General features: G+C 49.4%; 1 protein-coding gene across 7 annotated transcripts in view; it reads right to left on the bottom strand.

Annotated features, from left to right (window-relative positions):
- The window catches only part of GFRA2 (GDNF family receptor alpha 2), a 99,426-nt gene that overhangs the window by 27,382 nt on the left and 57,145 nt on the right, over positions 1–14,899 (bottom strand). For 6 of the 7 annotated variants that reach the window (XM_027077473.2, XM_027077475.2, XM_053216454.1 and 3 more), the window contains exons 5-6: positions 2,356–2,465; positions 1,469–1,609 (exon numbers count right to left, since the gene is read on the bottom strand). In XM_027077473.2, coding sequence (XP_026933274.1) covers positions 1,469–1,609; positions 2,356–2,465 — 251 coding nt within the window. The remainder of the gene's footprint in view (positions 1–1,468; positions 1,610–2,355; positions 2,466–14,899) is intronic. The other variant, XM_053216456.1, reaches the window with a different exon arrangement.

Below are 14,899 nucleotides of genomic sequence, written 5' to 3'. Positions count from 1 at the left end.
CCACACCATCAACACCAGTGCACTGAAGACTAAATAATGGGACTTCTTGGACCAAACTGTTCCCAAGACATGACCCTGGAACCAAGTGCCTCCAGAAATCTCCACCTCCAAGTCCCAGATGCACCTCAAGTTCATCACGTCTACGCCCCAACAAGGCATCGCTCCCTCCTGTTGCATCACTGCTTTCTGCCCATGTTTACAGTCTTGCAGAGGTCATCTCTCCCCACCCAAGCCCCCCACCATGCTTCCATGACCACCCACTTGCTGGCAGTTGAGCCCATCGCCTAAAGATCTGTGCACTCCATCTCTCCTCTCTCCTGCCCACCACTGCTCCAGCTCAGTCACACCGGCCTCTTTGGGAATAGCTGGTCCCCCACTTCTGAGTACACTTGTGTTGGATCACCTGTCAGAACCACAGCCCCAACCCTCCACACCAGAACCAGAGAACAGGCCATCTGCATGCTGGTCTGCCCACAATGCCACCTGCTGACTCCCCTTCAGTGACCTGCACCCCCACCTCCACCACCTATAGGACCATAAGATCCTAACACTTTTAGGACTGCAAGGCCCTTCATGAGGAGGATTCCCTCTCCCTGTCCAGATAACCCTCAGCGTCCTCATGCTCTACAGCAAGACTCCATAGTCCACAGTTCCTGCAAGCCGCCCTGCCAAGGGTGGACCGGTGTGCCCTCTCTGCCTGGTCAGCTGACAAATGCCCACTCTCCCTCAAGGGGCCAGCCTCTGAGGAGCTTTCAGGGCCTCCTCCTCCAGGCTGACTGGTATCACTAGTCTGGGCTCCTAAAGTGCCCTGTACTGACCTCCACCCTAGTATCACTCACTCCGTACTGTGGTCACAGTGACCCCCCTGACAGTGTGCCTCCATCAGACTCCACACTGCTCAATGGCAGGCACCATGGCTCATCTCTCTGAATCCTCAGTGCCATACAAAAAGGGAGGATGGACTGATGGATGGAAAGAAGAAAGGACAGAAGGAAGGCGGGAGATTTTCAAGTGGGTGGGTGGCAAGAGTGTCAGACTGAAAAGAGCGAGGCAGGCAGACTGTGGCTAACCTCTCTCTCTCTAGCCTTTAATTAGCAGTTTGGGACTTGCAAGTCACCAATTCTAATGGGAAACAAATCCTTAAGGGGACAAGTGACAGATGCTGAGATCCTCATCATACGGCTGTCCCTGAAGGAACCTGGCTAAAGCTCTCAGGATAACAGACCAGAAATCTTCGACCTTGGCCTGACATAGGCTCAAATCCTCCGGTGGTAAACTCAGGCTGGCCTACTGACTATTCAGTAGGATGAGTCCCCAAGAGCACAAAACCCAAGTTCTCCGTGGGTCACTGGGGAAGCCCTGTAGATTATCACTGGCCATCCCAATGGAGAGAGAAGGGCATGGCAAAGGCAGGCCTCCAGGGCCCCTCTGGGACTGAGAGGCATGGGGAAGGCCTGCTCGGACTTACGGAGGCACGGGTTCTCGGTGAAGTCCCTCAGGAACTTCTCACACTCCTCCTCCATGTTCCCACTCCCACGACAACTGCACCAGGGGGACACCACGAAGCCAGTGGGGTTGGAGTCCACGTAGTTGGGTGTCATATCAAACCCTGGGCAGGGAGAAAGGGAAGGCAAAGGAAAGAGGAATAGTGAGGCCTTCTCTTTGGGCCCCAGGCCCCAGACACAACAGAGAAGAGGCTGGGGAACTCTCCTTTCCTCCCACCTGCCCCCTCAAACACACATACATCCCAACTCAAACAGACCGTTACTATCCCAGCGACCATGCAGTCATGGCCACAGGGAGCAGAGGGGTATGGACACTGAGGACAGAGCAAGATAGCAGAGGAGCTATCCCGGAGTCACCACCCTGCCCCCTGCTTCCCTGGGCCTTTGCCTTCTTCACCAGCAAGCAGAACCTGTGTTCGAGAGCCAGGGAGACTAAGGTTCACATCCTGGGTTTGGATCCCAGTGCCAACATTTACTAGCTAGGGGAACTTGTGCAAGTGACTTGACCTCTCTAAGCCTCAGTTTTACCATTTGTAGAATGGAGATAGCAACTCCCCCCTAGTAAGTACTGCTATGAGAATTAAAATAAAACAGTTGGTGTAAACTGCTCAGGGTGGTACCTGGAAAGTCCAAACCATGTAATAAATGTTGCTTTCTCATTTCAAAAACCTTATAAGGCCCTTGGGGCCCTCCTCCCCCCGTGATAAAAGGTTGCCTTCTCCTCTGGTTTCCCACCACAGAGAAAAGCAAGCTCAGGCTGTCCACTCTCTGGCCCTGAGCCAGGCCCCCTGCCCATGGGGATCGGGCAGCCAGGAGCCACCAAGAGCCCAGGTGCGCGGGGGCGGCTTACCAATCATGCCAGCGTAGGAGCCCAGACACGCCTGGTAATTGTCGGCAGGGCAGCTGGTGAGCGTCTGGTAGGAGGCACGACAATTGGCGTGGAAGTCTGCCAGCCGGGACCTGGTGTCAGGAGAAGACCCAACAGAGAGAACGGTTTAGTCTGGCTGCCTTCCCGCCTTTTCTCCAGCAGAGCGGCTCCTGCCTGCAGGTTCCCAGGGCAGGAGGAAGCCAGGAAGATGGAGAGGAACATGGGAGAAACCAAGCCTTGAGGGACTTCAGGCTGGGAGCTCCTTGAGGGCAGGACTTCCTGGAGAGCCAGGTACACAGTTTAGGAACAGTGGGCTCTGAATGGATCTTCCAGTCAGAGGAACACAGACAGAAAGAACCTGGGGTGGGTTTGCCAAGAATGCCTGGGACCAAGGAAGGAAAGCTAGGCTCTGCTTTCTGCTTGACCACAGTCCTGGGTGACCTTGCCCAAGGTCTTCAACACATCACTCTTCCTGCCTGCAAAATGCATACAATAATCCCTGCTCCAGCTACTCCCAGGATCCAGTTGAGGGTCAAAGGAGCCAGCCCCCAGACAGGTAAAAAAAGAGTCCGTCTAGGGTGAGACACCCATAGGCTTTCCTGACAGTCCTCTTCTGAACCAAGTCAGAGCAAAGCTTCCCCTGCTGTCCTTCCAACTGCCCCTTGGGCAGAATCAGCCCTTTCTTCCCCTGGTGATATAACCTGCTGTCACCCCTTCCTCTCTGTTGGCCCCCATAATACTGCTTCATAACTATGTGGGCACATCCCTCCTTGACTGTGAGTCACCTGAAGGCAAACAGATGCTCTCTGGCCAGGGTCTGTCTCCAGCACCTGATGTGGAAGGTCACATGGAGCCCAGAACACCCAAATCTAACCCACCCTGGCACCCTGGCTACCATCAGCCTGGCCATCTCACCTCCCCACCTGCCATCACTTCCTACAGGTGAGTGCCCTTTGCCATGGGGTCTTCGTGTATCATACCATTTGTGTCTCACAGAAGCCCCAAGTAGAGAGGAATATGGTCTCATTCACTGGTATTTTCCCAATGATGGGCACACAGTAGGGCCTCAACAAATAGGTGCTCAGTGAGGAGACTGTGGTAGCCATAGGAAGGACCAAAATTCAGCCCTTGACTCCCTGCCCCCACTCTCTCCACGCCATAAGGCACCTCACAAAGTCATCCCAAAGGTTGCCCCAAGTTCAGCTCCCCTGGTCCTCCACCGGAACTCTGTCCCATCTGAGAAAGAAGCAGGCAGAGAGAGACCAGAGGTTGAGAGAGACCAGGACAGCCTGACAGGAACACTCTCAGAGCAGGCAGTTGTGTGTGTCCCACCATGGTACACATTCTGGTTTGTCCTGGGGACAGGGTTTGGGGGAGAGAGAGGAAGCTCTGCGGAGGAATTCAACCCCAACGATGCCTCATGTGTCCCAGACCCTGAAGCCCACAGAAGTGTGGGAGACAGAAGGTGATGAGCACCGAACTGACAGGGGACTGGGGTTCACACTTCAGCTGTGCCCCTAATTCACTGGATGACTCAGGCAAGTCCTTCCTTCTCAGGGACTCGGTTTCCTGGTTTACCAAATGAAATACAAAGTGCTCTCAGTAAAAAATATTTTCACAGTCTGGGAAGATGAAAAAGTTCTGCAGATGGAGGTGGTGATGGCTGCACAACATTGTGGATGTATTTAATGTCACTGAAAACCATACAGTCAAAAATGGTTAAAATGGTAAATTTTATGTAATGTATAACTTATCACAATAAAAATGATTTAAGAAAAGAAACTTGCACATCCATCCATTTATCATTAAATCCTCACAAACACTGAGACCTGAACTCTGTGAGATCTCACCAGGATTGTTGTTACTATCCCACTTTATAGAGGAGGACGCTGAGACTCAGAGGAGCTAAATAAATTGCCCAAGATCATAGAGTTCCTGAGCAGTGGAGCCAGGGCCCCGCCCCAGAATGAACAACAGGGTGGATGCCCTTTCTGGGGCAAAAGCCCCTGAAGGTCTTTCCAGAGCCAACATTCTGCGTCCCTGAAAACAGGAAGCCTGCAGGTGTCTTCCCCCTCCTTCCTACCCTCTATCTACTCACCACCCAACACCGAGACAGGGAGAAACAGCATTTCTAACCAAGACTTCAGTCCCTGCAGAGTAAGACTCAGTCTTAAATGGTAAGAGCAGCGTCTGTCCCACCGTACACCCCACATGTGCGTGAAGACATTCTGACAGTGTGAGTGTGGTGGCCTCTGCCTACCTCCTAGCCTCCAGAGACACAGACTTTAATAGGTAGAGGAGACCTGGAGGCAAGCAAAACAAAAGCTCTAGGCACCTGCTGTGGGCTGAATCGCATCCTGACTCCCAGTACCATAATGGAACCTTACGTCGGAATGAGCTTTTTGCAGACATGACCAAGACGAGGTCACAGTGGATTAGGGTGAGCCCTCCAGCCAATGACTAGTGTCCTTAAGAAGGGAGAAGAGACACAGACACAGTGAGAATACATGTGAAGATGGAGGCAGAGACTGAGCGACGCCCCTACAAGGCCAGGAAGGGCAAGGTCTGCAGGCAATACCAGCAGCTGAGAGAAAGGCACTGAGCAAATTCCTCCTTCAAGCCTTTGGGGAACACAACCCAGCTGACACCTTGATATGGGACTTCTGGCCTCCAGAACTGTGAGAGAATACATTTCCCTTTTAAGCTCCCAGCTTGTGGGACTTTGTTATGGCAGCCACAGGAGACTCGTACAGCCCTTCAGGGACTTCACTGTCTGCTTTGGCCAGATGCCTCCCTCCAAAAGGAGCCAAGGGAATGTGGTCAGGCCCCAACACTAAGGAGGGCTGGGCTGCAGGTGGGCAGCATGAAGCCAGAACCAAGCTCCTGCAGGGTGTGGGGCAAGGAAGGTGCTAGACAACAAGCAAAGCCACCAATTGTCATCTCCTCCCCACCAAGAGGCATTGAAATCATCTCTTAACCAAAGTACATGAGTATGTTCCAAAGCTATGTGATCACACTAGGGCCTGACTCCCTCCTAGTACCCCCGCAAGGCCCACCTGCAGTCCTCCCCCACAAAGCCCTTTCTGACCACCCCAGCTGTGTGGATTTCTCCCACCTCTGTATTCTAGCTACACACATGGTCTGGACCAGGCAATTTCATACCCAATTGTATAAAGACACCGATACTGTCCTATTTGGTCTCTCCAACTGGTACCTATTTTCCTAGAGTGTCAGACTTCACTGATTTCTTCATTCTTCCTCCAAACATGTATTGAGCCCCTGTCACGTGACTGACAGACAAGGCTGGGAAGGGCAATGTCAGAAAGGAAATCCCAGCTAATGGGGTCAGGGCAGAGTACCCACCAGCCATGGCCCAGAGCTTGATGAGAGGTCACGGTCTGCTCGCCGTCCGGTGGGAGCACGCTGCCCACTTCCCTTCTGCAAGGTTAGTTCTCCACTCATTGACACTGGGAACCTTGAGGATCTTGCCTGGCCCCACCATCCACAAAGCCCCTCAAAATGTCACTGGGCCCCACGGGCTGGAGAAGGTGCAAAGCATGAGCAAGGAGAATGTGACTGTCCACAAAGATAGGCCACTGGAGAAGAGATGAGAGAAAAGGAAGCTGGGAACTGGGAGGTTCTGTCTCACGGCCAGGCTCTATCACTCCCTGGCTGTGACTTTGGGCAGGTCTGTCATGTCTCTGAGCTCAGTGTCCCCAGTTATCAAATAGGGTGAGTCATGCCTGCCAATCTCCACCCCCCCCCCCCACGGGGCTATGTAAGACAGCTGGGGAACTCAGAGGAGGCATCACCTTATCTTTCTCCTCTATCCAGACATCTTGTCCCCAGTACTGTGCCTGCCAAACACTGGCAAGTGCAAACAGGGAACAGGTTTTCCTGGGTCTGAGATAGAAGGAAAACTACCTGTTCAACCTGCCAAGGTAGGTGGTCTGGTTCCCACACAAGACAATGCGGGCATATCAGGAAGAAAAGACCCCCATGCCCTCTCCCTTACCACAAGGCTCCAGGGTCACCCTGCTGGTCCTAGGTGAACGATGGCTTTCCTACCCCACCATCACTCTCCATGCCACTCTGAGGACACAGGAAGAGGAACACAAGCCCCCAAAGCATACACAAGTCTCCTTTGCCAGACCCGTCTAATGCCATGGCCTACTTCCTTTAAGCAGGCCCTCCGGCTCCATTCAGAGCACAGGGAGGAGAGGAGGTAGGCCCGGGCGCAGCAGCCATCAGAGGGGCAGGTGAAGGGAAGGGCCACAGCTCAGCCTTCTGTTCCTCCATCTCTCCATTCTTAGTGTCAAAGTGATCTTGGCAAGAGAGAAAGCCAAATGGGGCCAGTTAGGGGGATGCTGTGTCCAAGTCTCCAGAAGGCCTTTGATTGCTCAGATTCTCTCTGCCCCTCAAGACAAGCTGATGTCCACGGCAGCCAGCTCCCTCTGTCAGCATCAAAGACCAAGTGACATCAATTTCCTTCAAGCTGGCGACACACTAGACTCCAGCCACTATGTGAAGCAGCCACATAAGCGCTCCCTACCCAGCCCTGGAAGGCGCATTCTCCAAGGCAAATGTTATCCTTTTCATAGTGCACGGTGGCCAGCCAGCTGGGGCTCTCTGTGCCCTCTCCGGGCCTGATGCTGCTCCTCCCTGCAGACCCTGTGAGGTCGCCTCTGGACTCCATTCTCACACTGCTAAGAAGACTTCTCCTTGGCCCATCCCCATCACTTTGCAAATTTCCACCTTTAAGAACCCCCATAGGAAAGAAGGCATAAAAGAAAGCATGAGAAAAAGAGAGACAGACAGACAAAGAAAGGCACAGAGAGCCAGCAAAAGAGCAAATATGAACAAAGCCAAGTCCATCCCAGTGAGATCAAGTGAAGACTGCCAAATGAGCTCAGGGCGGCAGGTGGCTCTGTCCGAAAAACACAAACCGTCTCTGGGCTGGTTTCATTAGCAGCTGTAGCCTATTCAATCACACAGAAGCAGCAGGAGAGGCACAGAGAGACACTTGACCCCCAATTTGATTAAACGGTTGCCAGATTAAATATAGGATGTCCATTTAACTTGAATATCAGATAAACAATGAATTTTTTAGTGTAAGTATATCACATGCAGTATCTGGGACATACTAATATTAAACTAAACATAACTAATACTAATACTAAGCAGTTTTTCATCATTCATCTGGAATTCAAATTTAACTGGGTATCCTGAATTTTCATTTGTTGGATCTGGCAATCCTATTTGATTAGGCAGATGTGCTTCTACAGAGGGAAAAAGAGGCAAGGCTCGATGTGCAAAGATCAGCCATACAAGCAGACTCCCTATAGTTTAGTGGTTCTCTAAGTGTGGTCCACAGAGCAACAGCACTGGCATCAACTGGGAACTTGTTAGAAAAGCAAATTCTCCAGGCCCACCCCAGACATACAAGATCTGAAATTCTAAGGGCAGGGCCCAACAATCTGTGCTTTAACAAGCCCTCCAGGTGATTCTGAGGCAGGCTAAAGTTTGGGAATATGGCAATCTACACAGACTGCAGAGCTGGGCTTCGGGGGGCCCTTCAGACCCCACCCCCTGGTCTCAGCTTTAAACATCCCCACTTTATGACCTAGCCATGGAAGAAAATAATGCTTCATGCCAGGGCCTGAGAAGGCTCCTGGTTACATGGCAAAGAATGCTCATATTTGTGTACATACACACACACACACACACACACACACACACACACACAACAATCCCTACACAGACATACACTTACACTTGGGTACACACTTCTCAGCTCTATGCTTTGGTCTTAGCCAAGAGAAAGTACAGGCACCTGTAATCAATGAGACCATCCTTGATCCAAATTCTAAATACCTTCCCAAATACATATAGTTTGGGAATACTAAAATATAATACAAGGTGAATTACTCCACAGAACCCCAAAGCATTCCAATGCCAGACAGTACATGGCTTTTTGGTGTGTTCTTGTCAGCTTCCCAAAGTTCCCATTTATCAGATTATACCTTTTACACTGTTGCCATGGAAACCAATGGTTTTCTATTGATAGTCTTAATTTTTTTTTTAACGTTTATTTATTTTTGGGACAGAGAGAGACAGAGCATGAACGGGGGAGGGGCAGAGAGAGAGGGAGACACAGAATCCGAAGCAGGCTCCAGGCTCTGAGCCATCAGCCCAGAGCCCGACGTGGGGCTCGAACTCATGGACCGCGAGATCGTGACCTGAGCTGAAGTCGGACGCTTAACCGACTGAGCCACCCAGGCGCCCCACTATTGATAGTCTTAAAAGTGAAGAAGGAGGGGCGCCTGGGTGGCTTGGTCGGTTGGGCGTCCAACTTCGGCTCAGGTCATGATCTCACGGCCCGTGAGTTCAAGCCCCGCGTCAGGCTCTGGGCTGACCGCTCAGAGCCTGGAGCCTGTTTCAGATTCCGTGTCTCCCTCTCCTTCTGCCCCATCCCCACTCATGCTCTGTCTCTCTCTGTCTCAAAAATAAATAAACGTTAAAAAAAATTAAAAAAAAAAAAGTGAAGGAGAAAAGGGAGCTAATATTTATTGAGGTCCTATTATGTACCAGATGCCGTTACCTCATTGAATTTTCTGAACAATTCCACAAAGTAGACATATTCCACAGCAAGAACACAGCAGCTCTGAGAGGTAGGCCACACGTACCCTACAGCCAGAATACCACGACCAGGCACCTGCTAACAAGGATAGGGTCTTTTCTCTGGCTGTGCTGTCACAATCCTCCACTGCTAATGATGATTCCAAAGGCACCCACCAGCACTGTCCTCATGCAAACGAATAGGGTACTTGAATATTTCATGGAAGGGAAAAGGGTTTCCCAAGAAGTGCAAATTACTCATGATAGGCCTCATAGACAACTTATGGGAATGCAGAGAAAATGGCTTTAATAGACCCAAGTGCCTCTGGAATGGCTTTCTGAGGTTCTCTCCAGCAGTGCAGGGCTTGGTTAAGTGCGTTCAATGTTATGTGACACTGAGAAAGGGGAAAATGGATTTCACCCATGTGGCCGCTTTCTGACACCTCCAGGGCTCACTGTGGACAGCCTGGTCCTCTGTCCTTTCCTGCTCCTCCAGGAGACTGCCACCACTTGTTTCATGAAATCAAGTACCAACCCGGCTTCTTTCCTTTCTGTTTATTCTTCAGGTGTGCAGTAAACATTTATTCTACCTGCTCAGAATAGCAGCTCCCCTGGGAGTGGGCTGAAGGGAGGGACTCCCACCTCCAGCCAGGTAGCTCTGATAAAGGCTGTCAACCATGGCACTCTACTACCTGGGCCAAAGGTGGACACATGACCCAGGCTGGGCCAACCATACAACTCTGTCCCCAGCCACACAGACTAGTTTAGGGATAAGGAAGTAACACAAACTAGGCTAAACAGGGTGTTTCCCTGGGGTTTTCCTAATGGAGCAAGCAAGGAAGACTATTCTTTTCTCTCTGGTTATGAGACACCACAGACATGAGCCCAGATGAATCGGGGCCATACTCTAGCCTCACGGTCACAAGAAGAATAAACATGCAGCTAACCCGCAGAGAGAAGCAGAAACAAGAGACAAGGAGAGAGAAAGGCCTATTTGTATTTGAGTCCTAGAATCTACTCCTGCCCTTTCTAAATTTTATTGGAAGCCAATAAATTCCTTTTTAATTTTCTTAAGGGGGTCTCTGTCACTTAAAACAGAAAAATTCTTGACTAATGTCTAGCTTCACTCTCCGATTTTATATGATCTTCTCTGCCCACGTTCAAAGGAACCAAAAAAAGGCATACACTGAAAAGGACACAGATCAAAAACCAAACCCACAAAGGGTCTGACTAGCCCATGTGAAAGAGCCAGGATTGCAGGAGTACCTCAGTGAGAGCAACTTGGAAAACAGATGCTAATAAAATTCATGAAGGAAGATGGACCTAGCCTTAGATTCTTTCCCCAGCTTAACTAGAGGGGAATGGCTCAGATGGATGAGCCACAGAAAGCAACGCTGCTATTAAAAACGACAAGGACGTAGATTGTGCCAATATATGAAAAGTCAAACATGAAATCACGTGAAGGGATTAAAAATCAGGAGACAATACAGTTTGCATACCCTGGTTGCAAACAGGGGAAAATGGTAAGCGTATAAACTAACAAGATCCAGAAGTAAATTTCAAAAGATGCTAATAGAATACACTGTTTGTTATGCTCTCTTTTAATAAAGTTGCTTTGAGATTGTAATTATTTCTTCAAGTTTAATTGAACAAGGCCTCAGGATTCCTGAGTTATTATAAACAGTGATTTTTCTAAGCTTCATTTAGAGGAAGGGTTATTAGTTCCAGGAACATCAGCAAATTTTACTGACCCTCTGTCCCAAGACAAAGAGGCTGAGAGAGAAAAGCTACCATCTCAGAGAACTGGCTCCTCCCTCCGGGCAGCTCCGATACCTAGACACTTGCAGGTTGGAGACAGAACCTGGTGCCAAACTGGGAAATGCACACCAAACCCTTCTGGACATGACCATGACTCCAGGGCAGGCTGCCACACGTAGAAATGTTTGCTCTCCTCCCACAGGAGGTCCTGAATTCACGAGAACCCCTCTCCCCTCCACCCAGCCAGAAGCGCACTCAGCCAGAAGGTCCAATTTCCAACATTATGCCATACTGACTGGGTTTGAGCTTTGGCTTAGCTACTCACTAGCTGTGTGACCTTAAATAGGTCATTAAATCTCTCCAGGCCTCCATTTCTTCAGCTGGAAAATGGAGGTAACAATAGTATTTACCTCATACGGTCATGGCAAGGTCTGAATGAGATGTCCAATGAGCAAATGTACGTAAGTGCTTGGACAGTGCCTGGCATGTAGTGGATGCCCTGGCAGCGCTTGCTGCCACTCTTGATGAGATCAGAAGACCCTGCTAACCACTCCTGAGCACAGAACACAGTGTTAGAAGGCATGAGCCCTTTCCCTTCAGGCCAAGGGACATAACATCTCTGATCTATTAACAAGCACCCTCTGCATTTGTACAGTGTCACACAAAGTACTTCTACTAACATCCTCACATTTTACTCTGACAACAATTCTCTGAGGTTGGCATTATTACCTCTGCTTTAAAGATAAGGAAACAAAGACTTAGGTTAATTAACTCAGTTACTATCTCAGCAGCAAGGCCAGAAGACTTAGCTTCAAATCTTATGAAGCCATTGGGTTTTCCCTTTTACCATAAGGCCTACACCCTCACCTTCCATCCCTTTTCCCAGCACACCACCCCCATCTCTTCTCCCAGCATTCTGAAGCCACAGAACAAGGGAGGTTTATTTCTCTCTGGCATCCCCAAGGGAATAAGTGGGGTGCTACCTTGCTCCTTGGCCCCTCCTTGTCATCCAGCCTGGAGATCCCACAGCATCCCCCTTCTCCCCTCTAGGTGAGCCATGGAGAAATGGCCTGGAGAGTGCTGTGGTTGGAGCCACTGCACCCCCAACTGACCAAAAGCAATCAATTAGACCTAGGCCACCATCAAGAGACAGATATACCAACCACGGTGGCCAACCTAAGCCTGCTTTGGGAGAGGATCGATCAGTAGGGTCTGGATGGATCTCCCACCCAGGGCCCAGAGATAAGAGCCAAGACCGTATCCTTCTTCTAGAGACCATTGGTTAAGTCCCTTCATGTCCTCTGAAAACACAAGCAGATGGGCAGATACCCTTTTCTCCACTTTTCCCCAATCTGATCTTCACCTATGTTCCAAACCTATTATTACACAGTAAGAAGAGAAAAGAATTAAACACATGCATCATTTGATTTTAATTGAAGGACTGTTCTATTTCATTGAACTGCTAAGTAAGCTGAACAAGAGATTGTGTTTACATAAGCAAACCCCGAGTCACTATAGACTTGCTGTCACATTAAGTCAATACTTATGAAGGCTCTCTATTTAATTATTCAGTGAGGATTGACTTATTATTGTGTTAAGAGTGTGGTTAGCCTTGAGCTAGGTAGCCAGCCAGCTGAAAGATTTCTTTCAACTTTCTCTGAATGCTGATATGGTTCTTGCTGGTGGTATGAGGTTGGGTTTCTTCCCTCTCTCTCTCCCCACCACCCCCCTCTTCCAGGTCCACCTCCCACCAGTTGGGGGTAGGAAGCAATCCTGCAGTGCCAGGGAGCAGGCAATGTCCCAGACCTTAGTGGCCAGCCGCTCACATGGTCTTCCTAACCCTAGGAATTAGTCCAGAGGCAGTGACACTTGAAGTCCCATTAGCTTATTTCCTCTCAGTTCTAGCCATTCTGTCCTTCGTTCTTCCCCTTCCTGATGTTGAGAACCTCCTACGCAAAGACCCAGACCTCTCCCTACCTTTATTTTCCTCAGCATTTCCCCTCCCTTCAACCTCCACACAATGTGCTTCTCAGCCTTCGCAGTCCATCCACACCCATGGTATATTGTTACAGAGATTCAGATAGTTTCTTACATTAAATAACATTTCCTGAAACATAACATACAGAGAAAAATCCAAAGGTGGATGCTTAGCCGAAACTGCAGACCAACTGAAGAGAGAGAATAGCATCATGGCTAAGAGCAACATGCCAGGCACCAAATCACCTTCCAACCCCAGCTCTACAACTTACAAGGGGTATAATGTTGGGCAAGTATTCACTTCTCTGTGAGCATCCTCATCCATAAAAAAAAAAATGTCTAGTAGTTTCTGAGAAGGTAACCGAGATTCCCATATAACACCTAGGGCTGAGCCCCACTTGCCAGCCTTGGCTTTTATGAAGGGCCCATTCTGACCTGGTGACAAAGCCCCACTGACACCCTGGGCTCCTTCAGCCCATCATGTACCACCCTGATCCTCACCCATAATCCAGATTCCACTGATGTCTACCATTTCATCTCTCCTCATGTTCCTCTCTCCAGCCCCAACCCTTGCAGCAATATCAAAGAGCACACATTCCCCAACCATGATGTTTCATGGACCCTTATCCCACGGCACTCCTTCTGCCAGGAATGCCATCCCCCAACCATGCCCTCCTTAAACCTCTTCCAGTTCACCCTTCCAGACCCAGTTCAGGTGCCAGCTCTTCTGGAGCACTTTCTGTGAATGTCCTGCCCCAACTCTGAACATGTTTCACAAACTCCAATTACTGAGCTTGCACCACCAACCATATCATAATTTATATTTTTCATATCTGTCTCTCCCATTAAATTAGGAGACCTTCCAGAACAGAAACTATCTTATTCACGTTTGAATCTCCAATTCCTAGAGTCATACTTGATACCAAATAGGGACTCAACAGCCACTGGATGGAAGGAAGAAGGAAAGGATGGATGAAAGGATGGATGGATGGTTAGATAGGTGGATGTATAAATGGGTGGGTGGGTGGATGGATGGATGGATGGGGACTAGCCTATAGAGGCCTGGAAGACTTTCGTCAAAGCAGGAGGAGAACCAAGAACTCTCCTAATACCTCCCTTTGAAAAATAAAATTACTAGCAGATTTCTAGCTGGCAGCACAGCAAAATGCATCAACATTGCATTAACTTCAGCCCCAAGATGGCTAACTCAGCTCCTCAAAATGCCCTATGGTGGGTCTGTCTTCCTCCTCCTCTAATCCTGCCTGGTGGTTGTTAGGAATTTGGAAAAGTATGTTCGCTATCTCTGGTAATAGCCATCTGCTAAAGGAGGCCCCAGTGGCCTGCAAGAATTAACACACATCCTTAAGCACCACTCCTAACATGAAGAAGTGCCTTGGGGACCTGGAGATAAAAACCCAATGGGTCCCTGTGGAGAAAGGCTGGGTAAATTGTCCATTTTCAAACAAGCAGAAGGGCAAAAGGAATTAGTGATGGGGCTGAGTATTTGGGTCAAAATGCTGCTGCTTCCAAGCCATAAACCCTAGAAATACCACTGCATCTCTCAGTACCTAAGTGGCTCTGATACCTACACAGAAGAGTACTTGGAATGAAACCACATAGGCAAAAGCACTTCACAAAAACAGAATTCACTATAAACACGTTTACTCTTTCCTTCTTTGGAATAAAAATAATAACAAGGCACCAAAATTCTCTTCTCCAGCTGACTCAACAGACCAGCTCCCAGCACAGGCAGCCAGAGTGGGGACAGGAGAGGGCTGGTGTGGCAGCATGGGTAAGAAGCCTGCATACCACAGCCTGTGCCTGCCAGGAAGCAGGAAGGAGTGGTTGGGGTCCATCCTCAGAGAGTGCTGGGAGATCACATCCTCAGAGTCACAGAGCCTGCAGGAAGCCTTGAGCCCTCAGCCCCTTCCCCCTTGCCCTCCATTCCAGGCCTTCTAGAGCAGACTGCATAGACAAATATTTTTCATATCAGGCAAGTATCTGGGCAGCTATGTCACCACTAAGAGTCTTTCTCATTATATAGACTAATGAGAACGCTATGCTTCTCGGGAGCAATTTATCAAGGCAACATTCATTATAAATGACATTTTTCCTGAACTAACAAAGAATGTGAGGCTGGGGAAACTGGTTAAAAGGAAATGTTTAGCTGATT

This window comes from Acinonyx jubatus, chromosome B1 (genome assembly GCF_027475565.1).
Source record: "Acinonyx jubatus isolate Ajub_Pintada_27869175 chromosome B1, VMU_Ajub_asm_v1.0, whole genome shotgun sequence".
Taxonomy (NCBI): Eukaryota; Metazoa; Chordata; class Mammalia; order Carnivora; family Felidae; genus Acinonyx; species Acinonyx jubatus.
The sequence above is the reverse complement of the archived record's forward strand: the minus strand, read 5'-3'. Positions and strand labels throughout refer to the sequence as shown.